The 24,361-nt window shown below is 43.1% G+C and overlaps 1 protein-coding gene across 8 annotated transcripts in view; it reads left to right on the forward strand.

The window, feature by feature from the left end:
• LOC131583622 (5-hydroxytryptamine receptor 2A-like) overlaps positions 1–24,361 on the forward strand; it is a 170,218-nt gene that overhangs the window by 87,189 nt on the left and 58,668 nt on the right. For all 8 annotated transcript variants that reach the window (XM_058847942.1, XM_058847946.1, XM_058847945.1 and 5 more), the window contains exon 3: positions 6,811–7,453. In XM_058847942.1, the coding sequence (XP_058703925.1) occupies positions 7,069–7,453 (385 nt within the window). In that variant the 5' untranslated portion in view covers positions 6,811–7,068. The remainder of the gene's footprint in view (positions 1–6,810; positions 7,454–24,361) is intronic.

Genomic DNA, 24,361 nt, shown 5'->3' on the forward strand with positions numbered 1-24,361 from the left:
ACTCCTTTCCCCACTGCAGTGACTGTGGAAACGCTGTCTCTGTGTTGGCAGTGGAGGCACCGCTTTCGAAAGACAAGAAGATTTCCTGATGCTGCCAAGTGACTGAAACGAGCTGGGGCTTTCCAAAATTGCCACATTTCGGAGTGCGCTTGAACTGTAGGATCCTCAGACACGTGTGAGCTCAGCAGGTGTCCCAAGGTGAGGGACGGGCACTGGGTGTGATGGGCACGAGCTGGTGCAGCTGTAGGGCCCTGGATCCCACAGCAGGCACACTCCTCACAGCTCTGTGTGTTCCTATAGAGCCCTGGATCCCACAGCAGGCACACTCCTCACAGCTCTGTTCCTATAGAGCCCTGGATCCCACAGCAGGCACACTCCTCACAGCTCTGTGTTCCTATAGAGCCCTGGATCCCACAGCAGGCACACTCCACAGCTCTGTGTCCCTATAGAGCCCTGGATCCCACAGCAGGCACACTCCACACAGCTCTGTGTTCCTATAGAGCCCTGGATCCCACAGCAGGCACACTCCTCACAGCTCTGTGTTCCTATAGAGCCCTGGATCCCACAGCAGGCACACTCCTCACAGCTCTGTGTTCCTATAGAGCCCTGGGTCCCACAGCAGGCACACTCCTCACAGCTGTGTGTGTTCCTATAGAGCCCTGGATCCCACAGCAGACACACTCCTCACAGCTGTGTGTGTTCCTATAGAGCCCTGGATCCCACAGCAGACACACTCCTCACAGCTGTGTGTGTTCCTATAGAGCCCTGGATCCCACAGCAGGCACACTCCTCACAGCTCTGTGTTCCCTATAGAGCCCTGGATCCCACAGCAGGCACACTCCTCACAGCTGTGTGTTCCTATAGAGCCCTGGATCCCACAGCAGACACACTCCACGGCTCTGTGTTCCTATAGAGCCCTGGATCCCACAGCAGGCACACTCCACAGCTCTGTGTGTTCCTATAGAGCCCTGGATCCCACAGCAGGCACACTCCTCACAGCTGTGTGTTCCTATAGAGCCCTGGATCCCACAGCAGGCACACTCCTCACAGCTGTGTGTTCCTATAGAGCCCTGGATCCCACAGCAGGCACACTCCACAGCTCTGTGTTCCTATAGAGCCCTGGATCCCACAGCAGGCACACTCCACAGCTCTGTGTTCCTATAGAGCCCTGGATCCCACAGCAGGCACACTCCACAGCTCTGTGTTCCTATAGAGCCCTGGATCCCACAGCAGGCACACTCCACAGCTCTGTGTGTTCCTATAGAGCCCTGGATCCCACAGCAGGCACACTCCACAGCTCTGTGTGTTCCTATAGAGCCCTGGATCCCACAGCAGGCACACTCCTCACAGCTCTGTGTGTTCCTATAGAGCCCTGGATCCCACAGCAGGCACACTCCTCACAGCTCTGTGTTCCCTATAGAGCCCTGGATCCCACAGCAGACACACTCCACAGCTGTGTGTGTTCCTATAGAGCCCTGGATCCCACAGCAGGCACACTCCTCACAGCTCTGTGTTCCTATAGAGCCCTGGATCCCACAGCAGGCACACTCCTCACAGCTCTGTGTTCCTATAGAGCCCTGGATCCCACAGCAGGCACACTCCTCACAGCTGTGTGTTCCTATAGCACCCTGGATCCCACAGCAGGCACACTCCTCACAGCTCTGTGTTCCTATAGAGCCCTGGATCCCACAGCAGGCACACTCCTCACAGCTCTGTGTTCCTATAGAGCCCTGGATCCCACAGCAGGCACACTCCACAGCTCTGTGTTCCTATAGAGCCCTGGATCCCACAGCAGGCACACTCCTCACAGCTCTGTGTTCCTATAGAGCCCTGGATCCCACAGCAGGCACACTCCTCACAGCTGTGTGTTCCCTGTAGGGCCATGGATCCCACAGCAGACACACTCCTCACAGCTCTGTGTGTTCCTATAGAGCCCTGGATCCCACAGCAGGCACACTCCACAGCTCTGTGTGTTCCTATAGAGCCCTGGATCCCACAGCAGGCACACTCCTCACAGCTCTGTGTTCCTATAGAGCCCTGGATCCCACAGCAGGCACACTCCACAGCTCTGTGTTCCTATAGAGCCCTGGATCCCACAGCAGGCACACTCCTCACAGCTCTGTGTTCCTATAGAGCCCTGGATCCCACAGCAGGCACACTCCTCACAGCTCTGTGTTCCTATAGAGCCCTGGATCCCACAGCAGACACACTCCTCACAGCTCTGTGTTCCTATAGAGCCCTGGATCCCACAGCAGGCACACTCCACACAGCTCTGTGTTCCTATAGAGCCCTGGATCCCACAGCAGGCACACTGGGGTCCTCACAGCTCTGTGTTCCCACCTGGCCACACACTTTTATTTCTGTCCTTGGGAAAATCAAAGGGGAGAGGATGTGCTGGTCTAATCCTGAGTTTGAGCAATAGGGACAAGCACAGGATTGTATCCCTCAAAAGCATCCCCATACTGGGCAGCTTTGCTCAGAAGTGCAATTCTGATCCAATTATAGAATAATTTAAACTGAAAGGGACTTTTTGAAGGTCTCTAGTCTAACCTCAAGGTGCTCAAGGAAGAACTAACTTCCAGGTTAGGTGGGGTGTTTGGGGGTAGATCTCAGCTGTGTTTTGAGCTTCTGCAAGGATGGAGATCCCACAGTCTCTGTGTCCCACTTGTCTGACCGCATGCACTGAGATGAATCTATTTTTTTTCTTACTTCATACGTTATTTCCTTAGATCTGTCACTGTCACAATTGTTTCTTGTTTTGCTGCCCAGCTTTTGGAGGAGTCTCCCTGTTTCTTCTCTAAGTGCCAGCAGGTAGATGTGGGCAGCAAATACATCCCTGTTCCAAGCTTTTTGTCTGGGTTGAACCAAACCCAGTGTTTAATGTGCTTCCTCCCACATTGGTCATCTCCATTGGACTTGCAGCATTCTCACTCGCTGTTTAAAAATAGAACTGTACAGAAATAAGGATGTTTCCTAGTGCTGCTACAAAAAGGAAAAAATGAGTTCCAACTGCCCAAAATACAGAATTCTCTTAATATAAAAATATGACTTTATTGAATCACTAAAATGAAAGTGGCCTTTGCAAGTTTGCCATGAAAATCTGTATTTTAAAGCAACCTTCTGTTCCAAAAAAAGTGAAAATTAAATTGGCAATGGATTAAAAAAAAAAATAAATATGCAAATAGCAAGAAATGCAGGGTTAGAGTGAAGAATGAAGCCTTAAATCTGCCTTCTTGAGCATAAATTGTGTATTCTATTATATAATTTTAAATTATTTGCCATTTTGTAAAGGCCTTCATGGAGCTATAAAAATTTATGTCATCTGACTATCTGGCTCAGATAGTTGTGAACTATCTGCAACTGTTTTCCTGTCAAAAATTGCAGTATTGCAGTTCAGTTTAGTTGACTTCAGATTTATTTTTTCCCTGATGTAGGTCTACCATCAAAATCAAGGCTGAAGGAAAAACTTTTTATCTAAAAATGTTTGTTCTTTAGCAGCTTGTTGGCTTTCATCTGGTTACTGGGGAGATGTGAATGTGACTCGGGGAACTGGACACTCCCAATAGTTTGGGAGGAGAAAAACCTCTCTTGCATGTGGCCTCTGTGCTCATGATGCCATTGGATGTTTCTTGTTTTTCTTGTGGGGAGGGAATTGCTGAAAGTCATCACTTTTGATCATTAAGTACTTCTGGGGATTTTTACAGCACGACTCACCATGAATTAATGTATTATCCTCAGTCTGCCTGAAACTCAGGTTCTTTTTTTGGGCTAAACTGACAATCCTTGATTTCTTACCCAATTTCTAATGCACATTGTTAACAAGCAGGGTGTGAGTCGCAGAGGTTCACTCAAAGATTCAGGAGAGCTCAGGAGCTCTGCAGTCTGCCCAGGAGGGGCACGATCCTGGCTGGGGGCCAGGGAGCATCTCAAGTTCTCAGCAGGCAGCTGTCTCTCTCCAGGAAAAAGTGCTCTGAGCTTTGAAGGATAAAACAACTAAAGATGAATGCATTTAATTCAAAGGAAAAAAATAATTGTGTTTATTCCCAGAAAGGTTTGGGTTTTTTTTTTCCTTTTAGCAAATGTAATGGTGGTAAATAGTCCCAAACACGTGAGCCCCCCCTGTGCTGGCTTATTATTAACCATTGTAGCTTCTGTATCCCTCCAACTTAGCCTTCTGGAATATCCAAAAACTCCAGCATGCCAACCTCTGCTTTAAATAATTCATATGTTTCTTGATAGACAAAAATGTTTTTCTACCTTCAGTTTATTTTAAACTGGACTTAAAGACTGAAGGGAAAGAATGTGCCAAAAGAAATAATTATTTTACTTTTTTAAAAAGTAGGAGTGGCATAGAAAAGAACTTGGTTTTGCTGAATGTTTAAATTATCATTTTAAGGTCTGTCAGTAGTAGATTGAACTGGAATTGATGATTGACCACAAAATTCAGTATATGCACTTTGATGTTAGCTACTGGGAAAAAAAAAAAATACGTGATGGGCCCATGTTTCAATTTAAAATTATGGAGATGGTTCTTAAATAAATGCAGAATCCATGAATAAATTGTGAATTATTTTTCTGGTACAGTGGTGTGCTTAGAAGACTGTAGCTGAAGGAATTAGTCATAAAGTTTTACCTTGAGGAGACTGAGGGATGCAGTAAAAAGGAAAATAGATGACTTCAAGCCAGGATCTGTGTAAAATAATAAGAGTATTAACAAAGGAATAGAACAGTTAATTCTGAAGGTGGAGCCCAGTCTTGAGCATTCCTTTAGTCAAATTCCCACATGATTTTTCAAACTGAATATGCGAAATGCAAGAGAGAATGACTCTACTCACCATTTCAGTATACAGACCTGAGCAGTTATAAAAATAAACACTTTTAATTCAGAAGTCTTATCTTGGAGTTGTTTTTTTGTGGTGTGGTTTTGTTTGGGGGTTGGTTGTTTGTTTTTATGACCTAGAGTTAAGTCGTGTCCTGTCTGTGATCCTTTGGCTGCCCAGCATCTCCTTCACTGTAGAAAGGTGATTTGGGAAAATCGTCATTTGGAAACATTACTTTGATTTAAAAGCTGTGTTTTGGAAAAATATTCTGAAGTATTTAGAAACTTTCTAGAGACTTTTTTTTTTTATTATTGAGACCAGTTAAGTTGGAAAAAAATAAATGGTCCAGTGACCACTTGTTCATTCATCTGCATGTGCAGCTGCAAAATTATTTTCTGTGCCCATCGCACAAAACTTCTTCCTAAATATGAGGTTTACAGACCCTCTGGGAGTAATTAACTACAATGCAGAGGCAAATCTGGGTTCATTGTAGAAACTGTTCATTTAAGAAATATTTTTGTGCACAAAGCCCATTATCAAGGTTCCAAAACCTTCATTAATGTTAAACATTTTATTATAGGAACTCTGAGCACTTCCTATTTAAATGAAATCTAATGTAATCTCATTAGTTACATCTAGCTTTTGATACCTGGACCACAACAAATTGCTGTGTCAGATGTGTGCCACAGTGCATTCAACAGCTAAAATCTGGCTTTTATTTTGATGTTTATTTAACAATGATAGAACAGCTCTTTTCCTGTGGGCTGCACAAAAAGTTGAGGATATGCTTAAAAGAAGTTACCTGCTATTGATTTTATTCTACATGCTGTTCCACTTCCATACCACTGCTCCACCAGGTGCTTTCCTCCTGTGCTTTCAGCCCTGTGCTGAGATGGTTGTTAGGAGCTTAACTCCAGCTCAGTGGAAGTGCAAAGCAAAGCTGCTGGTTTTCACCAGTTGTACAGGATTGGCAGTCAAAATTATTGAGTTCCCAAGGACTGGGAATACATGCCCTTAGCTTCAGTGGGTGCAGGCATGTGCCTGAAGTCAAGAGTACATTTAATGTACCAAATTAGCTGAAAGCATGAGGCTGAAGGAGTTCAGAAGCAGCAGCATGATGTTCTCTGGCCTGTGTTACATGGACACTCAGGGGTTGTAATCACTCTTGCCCTCACTGTCAGCTACTTTATGAAGTAGCACAAATCATGTGAGATGCTGTGAGGAAATCTGTCCCCCCAGTGTGTGTGGGACGAGGGTGTTGGAACAGTGGTACTGAGCAGACTGCTGGGATTGGGCTCACTGACCTGGCTGTGTGCTCATGGCCAGCAGGAAGCAGTGGAACAAAAACAGATGAAAAGCAGAAATAAGTGCTCAGCTTTGATGAAAGTTTGTCCTTTTTTTCCCTCTTAACTCTTTGTTGTCTGTCTTGTCCAGGAGGATCATACAACATTGCCTAATAGATACTGCTTCTTAGCCACCATTCATTTCCCAAGAGAAACCAAACTACAACATTTATTATTGTAGGAAAGTTAATGATTAAGATCTGAGGGTTTTTACATCACCTTCACTTTAACTCAGAATATGTAAAATATATCCAAACCCTTCCATTTAAGGTGATGGATTACCCTGTGCTTGGCTGCGCTGTCTGGATTGGTTGGAATTTTTTGCAATTACTATTTTACACAGCATCAGAGTATCTGTGAAGTGGATATCAATTGAAACATATTTTGTTCTTCAGACTTGCTTTTGCAGGTTTCACAAAACATTTAATTAGTGATAATCAGCTTTTAACCAGGCAGAGCATGCCGATGCCTCTCTCCCCCATGATTGTAGGCATAGTCTGTACTCCTCAGATAAATTACTTGCAGTCTGGAGAATGTCCTAGCCAGCAGGAAGGGGAAGAATAAGGATGTCAGTTGCATGGGGAGTAAAGAAGGTGTTGTGTATACTGTGGTTTCAGTGAAGAATATTCTTCTCCTTTACTTTTCAGAATGGTGAGCTTGGAAACCAGCTGGAGATTGCAAAGTCTCCTTTCCCTTGAGGTTGGTGGTCAATGGTCGTCATCTACCACACCTAAGGACACTAGAAGAGCTCCACGCTAACTTCTGTAAGGTCTGCTTCACTATGGAAGATCAAATGATTTTCTGGCTCAGGTTTTGTGATGTTGGGCATCTGCCTTGGACCTGGAATTTGGAAAAGGGATCGTCTCTGAGGCACGGTTAAAAGACAGAGAAACCAGCCCCAGACAATGAGCACTTTAAGTAGCACTGGAATATTACTCAGCTTAACAACAGTGTCTGTTACACTGGATTTTAGTTTGCACGGTGGTCTGATGGCTTGGTCCTTAAGCAGCAATTTGACTCTGAACCAGAGTTTGCCTACATCTGATCCTCTCAACACCTCTGAGAAGGGCGAAGTCTCTCGGATGTCCGTGAGGGAGAAGAATTGGCCAGCCCTCCTGATCTTGGTTGTCATCCTGCTGACCATTGGGGGGAACATACTGGTAATTATGGCTGTGTCCTTGGAAAAGAAGTTGCAGAATGCCACAAACTTCTTCCTGATGTCGCTGGCAGTAGCAGACATGCTGGTGGGTATCCTGGTCATGCCCGTGTCGCTCATTGCAATCCTGTACGGTAAGTGCCTTCCCTCCTAGTTTGAATATTTGCTTTTTCAGGGAGTCCCCCGACGCTGCAGCAACCTGTTATGTCCAATTTTCCCTGTGCTGGTAGCTTGGGGAGTGTCCGTGTGTCCTTGGTCATGTGTCTGTGCTGAGGTTTGTTCTCTGCTGGGAGCAGAGCTTGTGTCCCTGCTGCCAGGAATGACCTGTGGATAACGTCAGGCTGGGGGCTTCTGATTGCTGAGGCCACCAAGAGGATCTGAGACAGCAAGTCAGCTTTTTACCTTTTGGTTGGATTGCCCCAAAACTGAGCTAGGACACAAAAGCTCCCAGAAAAGCTGAGGAGAGAGTTCATTGCTCATGACCTACCCAGCTCTAAGCCAGGTCGGGATCTGTCCTGGAGCTGCCACTGCTGCCATCAGTGGGATTTGAGCACAAATGAGGATCAGAAAGCAGGTTTACACTAGTAGATAAAAACCTTCCCTCCTGGCATTTGTAACTCAGCTTGTGCCTTCCAGGGGGTTATTTTGCCTTTCTATCCCTCAGTTTCCCTACCTCTAACCTGAGAATATGCTCTGTTTTAAAGCACCCAGAGGCCTGCCTGTACAGGTGTAAATATTTATTTCTCCCCGTATTAGGGTCAGTGTGTTTGCAATGGAGTGGGGTATCTCTCCTGTATTCAAGTGTGGAATCACTGTTAGCACTTCAAAGAAGTAAAATATCAAATACATCTAACTTTCATCTAGCTGAGACTCCAAATCCCTTTGTTCAGTATGGTACTAGGAGTCTCCATCCCTGGATATTTCAAAGGGGTATTTTGTTCTCCTCTGTATCTCTGATCATCATGTTTGTATACTCAGGTATCAATTTTATAATCTGTGTATTTCAAAGACAAAACTTGTTAATTTCGAAGTCTCTTTTCAGATTTTCCTAGAATGGTATTTTAATATCAATATTTCTTGGAAACAAATAATGCTGTTTACTTACAAATTTGATTAGAAATTGGTTTACTGTCCTATAAAGTAAAACATAGGGATATTTATCTGACTTCTTCACCTGCCTAAATGAGTAAGTAAGTCTGGCAGAGATTAATTTCTAAAGCACATTGATCAAGCATACATCATTCCAAAGCTTATATAACTTGTCCACAGTGAGTTAAATCAATATGTGATTTAGGTACAGGCCTAGCTATGGAGATCTTATGCACAAAAAATCTTTTATTTTGAACTGTCAGAATAGTTCCATCTCTAAATCTTGTGTGTATTACAACATGTGTATTTTATTTTTAGCATTTTACTCCAGCTCCCTGGAGCTTGAAAGGGAGCGTATAAATACTGAATTATGTGACAGACCTCCACTTGCATAAATTCTGTGTTAGCCAGTGACTCTAAAAAGGTGAATTTATGGAAGTGGTCTTCCTACATTCATACTTTCAAGGTCTTTGGAAACTAATAGAAATGGATTTTCTGTTCTGCCTAGAAAATGATTACTTAAGGTAGTTTAAAGGTGTAAAGCATGCCACCCTTTTCACAGCAAGGAAATATCACTGATTTGAAGAGGCATTGTAATTATCCCCCTTTTTTGCCAGAAAACCAGTACTGGCTGTTGAAACATTTCCCCACAGAAAAACAGTACTACATAGATTTTTTGGCAAAAATTGTAATTTCAGGACAGGCATGGAAGATTTGTTGAAAAACTTTGAGAAATGAAGCTGCTGGGGCAGTGCTGGGTGCTGGACCAAAGCAGGCATGTTGCCTTCAGTCTTTGTGAGGGAGGAAGGAGGAAAAGTTCCATTTGGGGAAAAATGAGCCCCAGAGGAACTTGTGGCTTGATCTGAGTAGGACCCCAGTGAAATATATTTTTTAATATTATTTAAGATAGAAATTGTGGAAGTAAGGAGGGGGAAAATGTTCTTACATCAGCAGAATGCTTATGAGATAACCAGGGTGCGTGGCCATGGACTGAGCAGAGAGAGTGTTACTGCTTGGAAACATCACTGTGAATGTTCAGTCATTTACAGTCTGTATACTTTACCTTGTTCATGCCATACAGTCTACATAATCTTCCACTGGGCTGTTTCAAAGGCTGCCACGTGCTGTGCTGAGGAGTGTATGCAGCACATCTCTTCCAGATTTGTACAAGTCACTTTTAATTTGTGTAATCAGAAAGGAACCTTAAAAAATACATATAACAAATAGAAGAATAAAGAAATTACTTTCAAGTTTCCACATCAGCTCTCTCAGCCCCAAAGATAAATTCTAGTTGACAGAGTAACTCATTTCAGAGCAGGCTCATTTCCTTACTTTTGGGCTAATAAGGTAAATTAAGTAGATTTCACTTTGAGCATAACCAGAAAATTGAATACACACCCTCCACAAATAGTTCTGGTTTTCGGTGTGTTTTTTAATTAAAAGAAGGAAAAATCAAGTTGTAAGTTAATTCAAGAGTCTTATTATAAGGGAAGGGACAGCGAGATGCAGCATGATGGATTTTCCACCAATTAATCAGGGCTTGGATATATTTATCAATTAGTCTGTAAGTGTCTTACAGTAATCGATGAGCTGCATTTGACAACTGCGAACATTTTTCCTGGCATGCAGTTCCTAAAGAACTAAGCAAATTAGTATGCTAATTAATAAGCATGTATTGGGGAGAATAAATGGGAAATGTACACAGCATTTCATCTCAATGGAGACATGCCTGATTAATTAAGAATACTGGTATTTCTATAAAAATACTGATAGGGCACCAGGTATCTTACACATGATGGAGCTTCAGACACTGGGTGGGGTTGTCTCCTCACCTCTGAGCACTTTAAGGACAAGCAGCAGTGGGTTTGCATCGTGTCCTGTGTTATGAGCAAGAAAGAGAGGCTGGTGAAGGAATGCAAGAGAGTCTCATCAGCTGATCTGAGTGGATGTTGCTGAGGATATTAAGCTTTTTTGGTTCTTGCAGGAGGTTCACAGCTGCCAATAAGTTGCCAGAGTGTGGCCCAGAAGCAGCCAGCAGACCCCTCTGTGACTCCCAGCGCAGACTCCCTCTTCCCTTTGTGATGCTGGGGGCTGATGCAGCTTCCAGGGGCTGGTGTTGGACACAGCATTCATCAGCCCCAGCTGCCAGAGCAGATTTACACCCACATTATTGTTACTATTGATAATTACCATCATTATGGTGTGGTGACAGAGATGTGCTGAGCACTTGGGCAGACTTTGGTGCTGGTTTCCCTGCAGAGGGGGGAAGCAGTGCAGTTCAGCACGTCGATGTGACATTCAGGTACCTAGAAATGATCAGGCATTTTAAAGACTGTATCAAGTCATGGGTTTAAATGTCTCTTGACTACACCAAGTTCCAGCTGACAGCTGCATTACTTTCAGAAATTATTATTTATTCCTGTTAGTTTTAAATGTGCAATGTTTCTGTTTGTGCTAAGTAACCACTACAATCTATTCTTCTGCTAGCGTGTGAGTGAATGAAAACTCCTACACTGCTTCCACTGTGTCATAAATTCAGAGATGGGATTATTTTTTTTCTCTCCAATGACACCTTGTACCTGGGGTGTGTGCAGTGAAATTTATATCCAACAGGAAGTGTTAGTTTATCTTTTGCCATTGGTAGGATCCATGGGCTGCTATACTGCATGCTCACCCAGCAGCATTTTTCTTTCCAAGTCCCTAAGCTTTCTTGTAATCTCAGCTAACCCAAATAATTCTGTGAAATCTGAAAACCTATTACATCATTATTCACCCTCTTTCCAGATTATTAGATACATAGGAAACTTTAGTTGAGATATTGAGTGTCCTGTTACTGAATTTTCTCCACATGAACAACTGCCTCTTTACCTGATGTGACAAACGGGATTAAGTTGTGGCATATCTGTGTTGCTGTTGGGAAAGAAAGCTCTGTATGATGTGCCTAAATCCATAGAACAGCTTTTCTGCTACCCAAGGTTTAAATTGTGCTTAGAGTGAGAGGAGGGGGGGAATACTAAATATATACACTCTGTATCTCATTGAATATAGGTCCCTGGTTGTAAAATAGCTTGAGGCAGCTAAATGTTCACTTGCAGGATTTTTCAAAGCCGCTGAAAATGTGCCACCCTATGATGATTCTCTGCTGGATCACGTTTGGAAACAGCATTAGGAACCTACACAGCTTTGGCTTGCAGTGTTGGAAAACTGATGGCTTCTGGTCAAGTGAGAGTCAAAGGCTGAAGAGCTGGAATCAGCACAAGAGCTCAGGACTGGAGAGGGTGATGATATCTGTCAAGAGGAGGGACTGATGCTCCACACCCTTTCTCAGCAGTGATTAAATCTATTAAACCTATATTTGCATCACCCTCTTCAAAAACATTTGAGTCAGAGCTTTTAATTGTCATATTGAAAGCTGGATTTGCTCCACAAATTTCCTCTTGATTTCATTTTTGATTTTGTCTGGGATTATCCATCCTTTATGTCTGGGGTTTTTTTATCTAGTTTATTTTAATTTTTTTTGTTAGACTTTTAATGGTGAACAACAAAGACTGGAAGCCAGATGAGTGAGGAAAGTGTCATTATCTGAGGAGTACAAAGCACTTTGAAGGAAAGACCACGTTTCTCCATGGTAGTTTAAAGTCATCTTCTCACTAGTCTTATTAAGGCAGAATTGCTTTTAAAAATTGTCAGAGCAATTTAACTTATTGTAGCCTTTTGTTTTTCTTTCTCATTATTTTGATGTGTGTTTTTAGTGACATCTTGTCTGAAAATCTCCTCAAGATTTTTATATGCTTCTGTTATAAAAGATGAGAAGTAAAATTTGATGTTTGCAGAATGGCACCAATATGAGATAGATACAGTCATTGGACTTTATATATGTTTGTTTGTTTTCCTAACTGATGAAATTTCACTTGTTCATCCATGCAGCTGCCCCATCCCCAGGACTTTCTCAAGGGGCAGGCTGTCTATGACTCTAGTGCAATACTCTCCATTGAGATAAGTGCTTCCTATGAAATTAGCTAATTAACATGAATGTTTTCTATTCCTTTCCATGTCTTTCCTTTTATCTCAATTAATTTCGTAGAAAAATCTGCTAGGTACTCTTCTAGAGGCATGTTGTGGTTTTATAGTAGTTATGCGAAAAACCCGAAAACCAGATTCTTAGCCCTGATGGTGAGTTGAGGGTTGACCAGGAATGAAGAGGAAGCAGAAATGGTGTAAAACCATGGGTACAGTTAAGCTGTTTATGTCGGCACAGGTACCCCACGGTGCTTAAAGCAGTTTTTATTTTCAGTGAAGTAAAACGTCACCAGTAACACTTGCACCGATTGTTCCTCTTGTCTGGGAATGTTCATTTAACTGAAGTGGCTTCCTCATACACACCTTTCTAATCCCTGCTGGAGTTTTAGTCCTCACCAGACTGACTAAGAGAAAGATCCAAAACTGAGCAGCCCATAAAACAGGAGAAGGGTTGTCCCCACCTCCTCCATGATGAGCTGCAGCTGTGCTGTGTGAAACAAGCACTGATGGTGAGGTTCTGCTCTGGGAAGAGGACAGTAAAAATCCCTCTGGTCAGGCTTACATCTTGTCTTGCTTTCTGCTGAATTCCTCCTTTTGGGAATGGATTTTGGTTACAAGACTTGAAAGCAATGGGGCAGTCCATAAATAAATTGTATAAATTCAGGAAAGCAAGTCAGGGAAGTCTCTGCTGTCTGCAAACAGACTATTGTCAATTTGGAGGTGTATTTTAATAGTGTTAAAATATTAAATGGATTTGTATTTGTCTTTAGAACAATGTCTCAACCTAAATTTGAGTGGAGCAAGAAGAGCTACAGAGTGTACTTGGATCTTCTGGAAAGCAGTTTTTCCTCATTTCTAACACCTGCAGGTGTTAGATCTGCCTGTCTTCTGGTAGATTAAATTATAACAGTGTTCAGCACTTGACCTGCCATCACTTCTTTGGGCATATGGCCATGTACTTATTGGTAACTGAGCTTTTTTTCCTCCTTATGCTGTACCTGTACAGACAGATTTAAAAATCTTGTCACTTTTAATGTAATAAGAACCAGCCCCACAAAAATTCAGATTTTAGTAAAACCTTGGCTTTCATTGTAAATTCCTCCTAAGAAATTCTGTGGGGACCTGGCATAAGTCTTCTGTATGGATGGTATGGATGCTCTTTTCTCTCCCTCAGGACAAGTCTGTCTTTCCCTTAGCCGGCCTCTGTGCTGGTAAATTTGCAGTATTATCATGGCAAGCAGGATGTGACAGCCAGCATACATATCTGAGAGGAGCAGGCAGTTCACCCCAAGTGTCACCTGAACTGCATCCTCAGAGCCCTGTGCCCCACCAGAAGGGACAGCAAGGCCCCAGGTTTGTCTGGCAGTGTGGTTTGAGTCTTTCCTTCTCCCCATGTGAGAGCACAGCCACCCCAAACCCTGAGCCAGACCAGGGTGTAGGGGCCAAAGTCAGAGCAAGTGTTTGGGGCTACAATTCCTGGGTGCAGCCAGCTGCAATTACCCCCTGGCCTCTGGATATTTTGGAATCCTTCCCTGCACTGCTGTGTGTTTTCTGGGGCAGCCCTGGGGTTAAGAGCTGGCCATAAAAGTGCACGAGTCCCTCCTGGCCTCTCAGCAAAGCTTTGGTTTGTGCTGTCCTGCCCAGTCATGGACAGGAAGGTCACGTTCCACAAGGAGCTCTGCTCTGCACTTTCCTTCTGGAAATGGGTGCTGTTATTCTTCATTAGATGCTCTGGAAGCTGCTGCTTTCCTCAGTGCAGCCCCTCTCCCCTGTAGCTGCTCTGCTGCAGCTCGTGGGAGCCCAGGCTCTGCTTTGCCACGCACCTCTTGATGTCTTGTGGGACAATAAGGGTCTGTCTCTAGCTGCTGCTCTGGAGGCATCCCGAGGAGCATGTCATGGCAAATGAAGCTGTTCAGAGTCCTTTTGTCTAATTGCACTTTCGATTGAGACTGTGGAAGTGTCTCCATGTCTGCAGCACTTCTCCTGGGAAGCTGGAAGAGGGATGGGGTTATTCTCATTGCTGGTGAAGTACTTTGCAGCATATGGAGCCCAAGTCCCCATTCTGCCAGCTGTATGGTGATCTGTTGCAAAAAAAATAAAAATTTAGCCAGTAGCACAATAATCACCAGGGTGTATCTGACTATATTTTAAGCCATAAACTAGAATTTCTGTGTTGAAAATATGTATTTTTTAATATAACTGCCTTCTTGCAAAAATCTGGCAACTTTCACATTTATTCTAGTGCTGAATGAAAATGAATTTCCAACCCTGTAACACTGCTGGGAAGCTCAAATTCTATCCAGCATGCCCAAACAGCAGAATCCACTCCAGGGCCATGAAGCTGCGAGATCCAGCCTTCAGTTTGCTGGTGTGTGCCATGAGCTGGGCAGCTCTCTGGAGCCTGTGGGGAGCAGCAGCTGCTTTCTGTGGTCAGCACAGCCTTTTCCTCCAAGGAAAGGGTTCAGTGTGTCCATCTGACAGCGATGCCAGCAGCTCTGCCTGGGCCCCCAGGGTGCCCCATCTCACACAGGAGCTGTTCCCTGCAACTTCTTGCCCATTGCTCAGGGTCATTTGCACATGGCAAACCTTTTCTTATTTCCAGGAGGAAAGCAGAGGACCCCTTGCCTTAGGTCTCTGATCTTGCTTCCTCTGCTGCTGGGCTCTGGATGATACAGCAGAGGGTTTGTGGTGCAAAGATAATTTTCACCAGAATAAATCAATGCCAGCTTCAGAGAGAGTTTCAATGGCACCTTGCTTACTGCTGTGGGTAGGGCCTGGCAGTTTTGTGCCAGGTCTTTGTGACTCATCTGAGCTCAGCTATTATCCACATTTTGGAGCATTAGTTTATAGGACTCTGAAGACCAAATTCTGCTGTCAGATAAAAAGGCAGAACAGTTGCTATTTAATTTTTTTACCACCTGCCTCTTTCTTGTTATTTCTTCACCCTGTGCCACCTGTATATCATCCAGCTCTGACTTTGGCTGGCTTCTTGGAATAGGCAGAGATATTCTTTACTGTCCTCTCTGTGTTTGTTCCTGTTGACAAGAGGATCTTGTCAATCCGCCAGCATTAGGAGAGAACATGAGAGAACAATAAACATTCCACATTTGTAAACACACTTTTTTTACTCCTCCAAACCCCTTGCTGTTAAGCAACCAGCTCCTTTGCCTGCTGTGGGTTAATGGGGCTTTTAGCCTGTGATCTGCCAGGAATGAGGCTGCTGCCCATGGAGCTCAGGCTGCTCAGTCCAGCACAGATGAGCAAAGCACAAATTCTTCCAGCAGCCTCTGATTCTGGTAGCTTCCATTGTGAGGGCTGGTCATGGAGAAAGCTGAATGGCTGCTCTCTGTTGGCTGCAACAAAATGTACAGATTGCACACCCTTTGAGTCAGATTGTGTTAGATTTAGATAAATAACACCCCTCCAGAGAGGTGCAGAGGATCCCAAAGCTCCTGGTGTGCCCTCCAGAGCAGGGAATGGGGGATCTGTGCCAGCAGTCCAGCCTGGCACTGGGCAGGTCAGGTGTGTGAGAGCCACAGCCTTGGCATGTGGCAGCATTGCCAGGCTGGGAGCTAATCCTGGCATTTTCCACGGAAATGTGCTTGTAGCCCAGATTTTCACAGCTTGCCAAGGGATACTGCAGAGACTCATTGCCCCAGGGATCTGACAGGTTTTTACACAGAGGTTCTTGCAGAGAGGCCTGAACAAAACCAGTTATTCTAACCTGCATGGAAGCATGAGACCTTATTTCAGAGATTTAAAGTGACACGTCCAGTACTTCCATTTTTTCCCTCCCTAAATATGGAAAAATGAAAACTGGGAATGCTACAGAGCACCTTAGAATTTATTTTCTAGACGATTGCTCCTGTTTTGGTCAGTCGCAGTACGCTACAGGTAAATAACTGTAAGCATAGGGGACCTGGGGAATGGCTTCCTACAAAATCCATGAGAGGAGATTCTGACTATGCTAAAGTCAGTGGGAACATTGACAGGACATGCAGAGAGGCTAGGACTTATGCCAGAGCAATTTTCTGTCTCCTCCAACCTCTACTCTCTTCCTGCCTGGTCATGACTGCAGCTCTTGGCATGACTGCAGCAGCATCCTTCATCTAGAAGGATCTGAGATGTTTTGCTGCTCTCCTCTAAGTCTGAGGAAATCTCTTCTGCCACTGCAATGCAGCTCCTTTCATGCTGTTGGTGTTCATTAGGTTTCATTAGGTTTCAGCACCATCATCCAAAGCAGGAGCCAGTCTCCTGTTAGAGCTTTACGGAACATACAGGTAAGAGAAATGAGCTGGCATTTGTCTAGGTAAGGTGACCCAGAGTTGCACAGTGTGGAACATTCAGCTCAGTGCTGAAATGTGCTCCTGGTCTGTGCAGGGCCTGATTCTAAAGTGTGTTTCTGTGGGCATCCATTTGCTTAGTGTGGTTTGGCATGAAAAGCTCCTTGTGATTGCCTCTGCATTGGCTTGGTGAGGCTGGCTCTCCCTAAGGCACTCATGTTTTGCTTTTCCTGCTGTGAAAGGAGTGAACTCCTCTCTTCTGGGTTGGCTGAGACTGTTGAGGGTTCTTTGGTCATTTCATTGGTTTTGATTAAAAACCAAAAATATTTAAAAGATAAAAGAAGCAAATTTGCCTTAGAAAAATATTGTGCTGATCTACATAATTCAAATAACAAAGTGAAATCACAAAGATCACAAGGGGAGTTTCCTGATCCCACAGGAATTCAGGATTCAGAAGAACTTTCTGACTTCTTGTGTCCTGTTGTTTGCTACCAAGTATCATTAAGACACTGAGCTGCTGCAAACATATCTTCCATTTTCCAGACTCTCTTTCCTTCCAGCTGCCTTCTTTTGGGATGATGAGGACAAAATATGTGTGTTTCAGTATGTAGCAACAGAAAGGCAGGATGAATCTCTGAACAACTTACTATAGAGTCAAAACCCTTAACTTCCCCTGCAAGAATCATTTTTTAAATAGAAAATCCTAACACTAGTGTGAAAAAACAGAGCCTCCATTGACCTTTGTGCTTTCTAAGAGATAAATGCAGTCTGAAACTTTCCTTCAAAAGCTGGTGAACTGGGCTGCTTTCCCTTTTCTCATTTATCCAGTGAGACCTGTTACCAGAATTTCCCCTCTTGCAGCTCTGCCAGGGCTCAAGAGGTCATCAGTGGGTCAGCTGGACCCGTCATCTCTACACTGTGAGAGGCTGGGGTCTGAAGCAAAGCCAGAAGCTGAGTGGCAATGAGAGCAGCTTAGGTAACAAAACCCCACTCTTGGTAAGTGGGGACAAGATTTTTTCAGCACTCCCAGCTCCACAGCTCAACTGGACATGTGGTGTCACCCCAAAACACACCATGGAAGCAGTTCTAGGTAAGCACAAGTCACATAAACTATCACCCAGGCATACCAGGATGTTTCCTTGGATGCTGCTTCTACAAACGTGGAGAAGAAACTGGCAGAGTCCACTTTTACCCTGCCCGTTTGTGAGAGGTGAAGGGAAATGTTAAAATACTTTAGATGATTTCAGTGGACTAAATCCTATTATTCTAGTTGAACATATGGCCTTATATTTTTCCAGTTTACCCACAGCTTGTATGTTGCATCCAATCAGGGAACTATTTTTCATATTTTAGACATTAAATTGGATGGGTCTGTCTTGCCTGCTTGGTGAAATTGAGAATTGCCCAACCAAAATAAATCTTTTATGTGCAAGAATGACTCATTAGAATAATTTTGAATGGCTCTCATTTAAATGTTATTTAATGCAAATAAAGTTTTAGATCCAATTACAGTTTTTATTTCATCCTTTTGCTCAAAATTTTTGGAGGATGCAACAGGTTTTAAAACTCACAGGAGGGTAAAGCCCCCAAAATCTGGAGTGTACATAGTTACATTTCTGTTGTATAGATCTCTGTTTTAGTGATGTCAATTTAAATACAGCAGCAGATTTAATGCCGTCAGTGCAGTCTTCTCATGCACAATTTGCTTCTAGATCAGTGAAGCTAAATGTGCTTTAAAATTCATGAATCTTTATTTACTTTTTATGACAATAGCCTGTTAGATCCAGTGGTAGTTTTGTAAGTGCATTGCCTCATTGTAATTAACTTTTATGAGTTTAGTTGAAAAGAAATATAAACTCGCATGCTTTGTAACAAACCAGAAATTGATACAAGATAATGAGAAAACCTGAATTGTTATGTATAAAAAGAAAGACCCTATGATGATAAACTCTTCAAGCAGTAAATTTGGTGCTTTATAAAGGCACCAGGCAGATCATGGAGATACCAAAAAAAATGAAGACAGGTTATGTGTTTCCCACAGACAAATTTAGCCTCATCTGAGAGGAAGAACAGAACCAGCTCCAAGAACTGGAGCCGTGTGAGACACACCCAGAGCCCTCCTTGCGTGTGTTTCATCCCCAGTCTTAAAATTTTAAAGTCAAGAGAAAGGATTTAACTAAAATTGCAAACATTTTACCAAGACTGAGTTAATTTTAGTCTGTATCATTGTGCATACAGATTCACTTGTCTGTTCCTCATCTGGAGAAAGACCCAGTTAAAATGTTCACTGCCTCTCAGCCACACCAGAGCCTGGTGTCCCAGTGAGCAAGGGAGCTGCCTGCACCTGAAACAGCAGCAACTCCTCTTAATCTTTACCCCAACCTTAGTTAAGTGAGAAATAAAATATTCTCCACTTAGAAGCATCATATTTGTGACCTGTATTTTAAGACACTGCTGTGATTGTGGGTGAGCTGTGATAGAGGTATGCATCTCAATGGCTTCAGCCACTCTGTCCACCCTGAACACCCCATATCAGTTACTGCTTTTACTTCTCTTTTCTCTTACCCACAAACTCCTTGTTTTCCTTCCTAGAAGGTGCCTGCAGCTAAATCTAGCAACACTTCTATGCACCAAATATCTGGGACATATTATCTCATTCTGAGAACTTGCTCTCTCTTTTTAACCTCAGGAGAGTGAAATTGGGCTGAGGAAATAGTCAGTAGAATGTGTTTCTCTGCACTTGTCAAGGAGCAGCCACGATTTCCAGGAATGGTCTTCTTGCAGTCTGCTGTAAAGATTAACACATGGCTTCATTTTCCTGGCTGCAGATAGCAGAGAACTCAAGGGAAAGCCCAGAACTCCAAGGCTGGTCAGCTGTATTTCTGTTCTCTGTCTGGACTCAACATTGAAAATCTCTTTCATCCTTGTTCAGTCTGTGTTCTATGTTCACAGAATCATTCAGGTTGGGAAAGACCTCTGGGATCACCAAATCAAACCATAAACCTGATACTATCAGGGGCACCACTAAACCATGAGCACCACATCCTCATATCTTCTGACCTCTGACAGGGGCAGTGACTCCATCACTTCCCTGAGCAGCCTTTTGCAATGCTTGACCACCCTTTCAGTGAAAAAATTTTATGTGATATCCAATCTAAATGTCCCATGGCACAACTTGAGGCTGTTTCATCACTCAGGAAATTTGTTGCTGGATGTAGATGGATGCCTCATCAGCATTTTGCTGTTTGATATATTTGTGTACATCCTAACATATCTGGTGCTTTTACTGTATTATATTATGGGGAGCACTGTGTGAAAAGATGATTTCTTTTTAGTGTATGGTAACTTTATGTGATCAATACAATAATATCATAATTTCTTTCCTTAAGGGCTCAATCTGAATGCTGGTGAAATGCCAAGACCTGATCAATAGACTGCTGCACTTTTAGAAGAGATGGATGTGGTGGGCCAGCTCAGCCTTTGTGCTCAAAAATGTGGGGAAAATCACTGCCATTAGACAGGCCAATACATCTATAGACAGCTGCCTTACACAACATGAAAAGAAATATATAGAAGTGAGGTGAAATCTCTAAAAATCCCTTGAATATGTTATAAGACAAATATCCCAGTGTAATACATTAGTTTAAATTATGCATATTTCCAGGATTGGGTCAATTAACTCAGAATTAACTCAACTTTTTCATTCTACTTCCTTTCCCATCCATCAGTTGAATTGATATCATTAAATTCTACTCGGCAAATTATGATTTTACTGTCTCTATCCAATTCACATGACATATTCCTTGAAATTCTGGTTCTAGAGTTGTCTATTATTCATTAAAATACCCTCATAAGTTAGTTCACTTCCCTGAGAGCTAGCAGTAAGAGTAGCAATAAGTTCCTACTTTGTGTTTTATCAGCACATGCTGGAAAACAGGCTCTCTGTGATTCATCTTCTAGCATGGAAATTAAATGAAAATTACATAGATGGAAGAGGGGCCACGTGCCAATTGTTCTGCCTTGCACTATTTTGCACACTGCCTCATTGACAAAATACAATCTTTTCCTGAATGGACGATTTACAAGAGGAACCAAATGGATCCTTACTGGTTATTCTGCCAAAATTGTCATTAAAGATGAGGGGCATGAGGGGGATTTGTGCATGAGCCTGTCATGGAGCCTAGCCTCTGATTAAAAATACATGCTACATCAGAATTTGTTTTTCATGCATTAGTCTCAAAGATATATTCCATTTTTCCAGTCTCTGTGTTTTCTGGTTGTAACAAGTTTTCTTGTTGGAAAAGTTTGCTATTCCTGCAGGCAGTCTGATAAGCACAGTGACAGCAGTGGGTGCAGTGAGTGAATCTCTCATCCAGGATGCTGTCTTCCTTCCTAGATGAAAAAGGTTCAGGACTAGAAAGTTCAATGAGTAATATACAAACATGAAGTGTTCCTCTATCAGCTCTTAGGTGTTAGATTTGATGGGCAAGGCAGGATGGTTGATAAGGCTCTGTTGATTCATGGTTGTTTTTTTGGGTGGTTTGATTTCCATTCCTGTTGACATATTGGTGGGAGCCTCAGTTCTCCAGCAGGGCTGGAGTTATCGGGACAGAGCAGTTGTTATTCTGACCAATTCCTCTCCATCTTCTGATGTATAATTTGTTTTGCAGCGTGTTTATTTTTGGTAAGATTTGGGTGTTTTTCTTGTTTTTATAAATGTCTATTTCCATCCTCAATCAGAGGCAGCAGCTGTATGGAAAGGTCTTGGTGTTGCTGAGATATGGAAATTGTATGACAGGCTTTTACCGTACCTATTTGGCACCCACTGGGATGCAGGAGACTGTAAATGCGTGTCTGACACCCATGAATATTGATGGCTGGTTCTGGGAGGCAGCACAGCTCTGCCCTTCTGTCTGTGCATTTGTTCTGAATTGGAATTACTTCTCGCTCCACTATTTAAATTTTGGATTTGTTGGGTAAAATTTTGAATTTGCTGGTTGGACTTTCGTTGATTTCTTCTGATCAGTCAATCTGAAATTAACAGAAAGGGAGATTGCATTTTAACACAGGAGAAGCCAAGAGCAGTGAGTCTACTTTCTTGTTCAGATCTAGCTTGTTGTGTCCATTCAAGATACACAGCAGCAGAACAAGGTTAATTGATTGACAGAACACAGCAAGTTGATGTTGACAAGCATGAATACAAGAAAAACAACTTTCAAGATGAAGTCCTTTAAATATACTTTTTTTCACCTAACTTTATCTACTTTCCATAATGATTTTTCAAAGATTTTCTGGTTAATCTTGGGATTGGTGCCTCTTGTACCTTGGGAGTAGCTAATAATACTACACCACTCATATTATTCATTCGCGTTTGTGAAAATTTAAACAATTAGAATTTTAGAGCCATAGAATATCCCATGAGTTGGAAAGGACCCTCAAGGATGATTGAGTCCAACTCCTGGCTTTGCATGGGAAAGGCCAAAAATCCCTCCACATCCCTGAGAGCATTGTCCAACCACTCCTTGAGCTCTCTCACGCTTGGGGCTGTGTTTACTTCCCTGGGCAGCCCCTTCCAGTGCCCAACCACCCCCTGGGTGAAGAATTTTTTCCTGATATCCAACCTAATCCTGCCCTGACTCAGCTTCAGGCCATTTCCTTGGATCCTGTGGGAGAATGGATTGTAATAGAATAGAGAGAGTGCTGCAGGCAGTCTTGTCCCTGAGAAGTTGCAGCTGTACGAGGCAGGTGAGCAGCACTGAAGGGGCAGAAGCATGGAATGCTGATGTGTATTGACCAACCACAAAAGAGTAAAAGGGCACGCAGGTGTTGTGCATGTGAGAGAAAAGGTGTAAAGAGTTAGGAGGAGAGAGGTGCTGTTGTTAGAGCTAGCAGGTCGTGCTGTGAGAGGAAGGAGTCTATTGCCTGGTGCTGCTCCTGGGATTGCAACAGAGAAAGGGCAGAAGGCTTTAGTAAACTGCTGATGCCTGCTGCCATCTTTGGTGTTAATCTTCTGAGCCCACCATCAGTCAGGGGAAGATTTTAGGTACCAAGGGACTGATGCTGGTGTCAGTTGTGTGAGCACCATCAAACTGGTGCTCATTTTAGGGGCAAATGATGACAAACGTTCCTGTGTAAGGAGTGACCAACATCAGTCACCAGAGAAGAGCTCAGTGTCTGCCCCTCCTCCTCCCCTCATGAGGAAGCTGCAGACCTCAGTGAGGTCTGTCCTCTGTCTCCTCTTCTTGTGGCACCCAAAACTCTCCCCAGCACCTGAGGTGAGGCCACGCCAGTGAGAGCAGACAATCTCCACCCGTGACTGGCTGGAGATGCTGTGCCTGATAAACAGTACCTATTTTATTATGTTTTGCTGGATTATTATGTTAACACATTATTTTATTGTTGTAGTTATCACTGGGTTTGATTTGTAATCAAGTGCAAGATTACACTGTAATAATAGTATAACCATGATAATAAAATAATGTTGCACTTGATTACAAAGCAAAAACAAGCCTATCAAAACCCCCAATGGTATAACTTAACTAAATATAATTTCTTTAGTTTCCTTTACCACCTCATGAGACCACTATAATTTTCTGGGTAATAGTATTCTTTCTAATATATCAGTACGCCCACGCTTCATTTATCCGTGTTAAATTAAACTTCTACTTCATGTTAATGGAACTTACAATAGGCCTACGATTTCTGCACAACTCAAAGGAGTACAACTGTACCTAGAGGGTGGTCACATGTTAAGTTTCACTTTCTCTGAGGTTACCCACTAGGAATAGGATCCATATGCCAAAACGTTGTTATGGGAAATGGGATTGCTTGTCCTGAACTGCAGTTTTCAACACAGATCTTCTCAGGATTCAAAACTGAGTATTTGCATCATTTGTCAGAGAGAGACAGAAAGTCAGGACTAGCGTTGCTGTCCGTCTGCTTTTTCTTTGGCTGAAGAATGTCACCTGAATTTCAGGATGTGAGGATGGAGGTACATGTGTTAGCTTAGTCTGAAGTGTTTCTAAACCTCTGGATCTGTAAGAAAAGCTGTGCTGAGTTGATTCTTGTGTGTCCTCATCCAACAGTTTGACAACAATTGGGCATTTTATAGGCTGTAAACACTGCAGTAGGAAAACACCATAACCTCAGGTTAAATCACACTCCAGGTTCAAATCTTTTATTGTGGACTCAGAGAAGCAAGCAGTCTTGGTTTGAAAAGACAGGTGTTTGCTAAGGAAGGCGGAAACTTTTCTTGAAATGGAAAAATGTAAACTACCTCCCCGCTCTGAATTATAATAATTTTGAAATTAAGAGGCTCTTAGGTAAGCATATGGGAATAGGAATAACAGTTCTTTGTTAGGAAAATTAAAATAAAAATGTAGTAGTACAAAAAAACCCCCAAAACACTGAATTGGAATATAAGCTGACACTGTTGGTCAGGGTGCTGGCAGCAGTCTGATTAAGTGGTGGCTGCAGTCCTCTTGGAGTGCCAGACGTGGTTCTGTTGAAGCAGTGATCCTGTAGAAGGTAGTTTTCTTCTGAAGGTCCAGTGGTGTAGTTGGGTCCAGGCTTTCCTTTGGAAATCCAGTGGAGAATGCCTGACTGTGGTGATCCAAACCTCAGATTATATCCAGGTAGGAATGCTTGGCT

Source organism: Poecile atricapillus, chromosome 12 (assembly GCF_030490865.1).
Source record: "Poecile atricapillus isolate bPoeAtr1 chromosome 12, bPoeAtr1.hap1, whole genome shotgun sequence".
Taxonomy (NCBI): Eukaryota; Metazoa; Chordata; class Aves; order Passeriformes; family Paridae; genus Poecile; species Poecile atricapillus.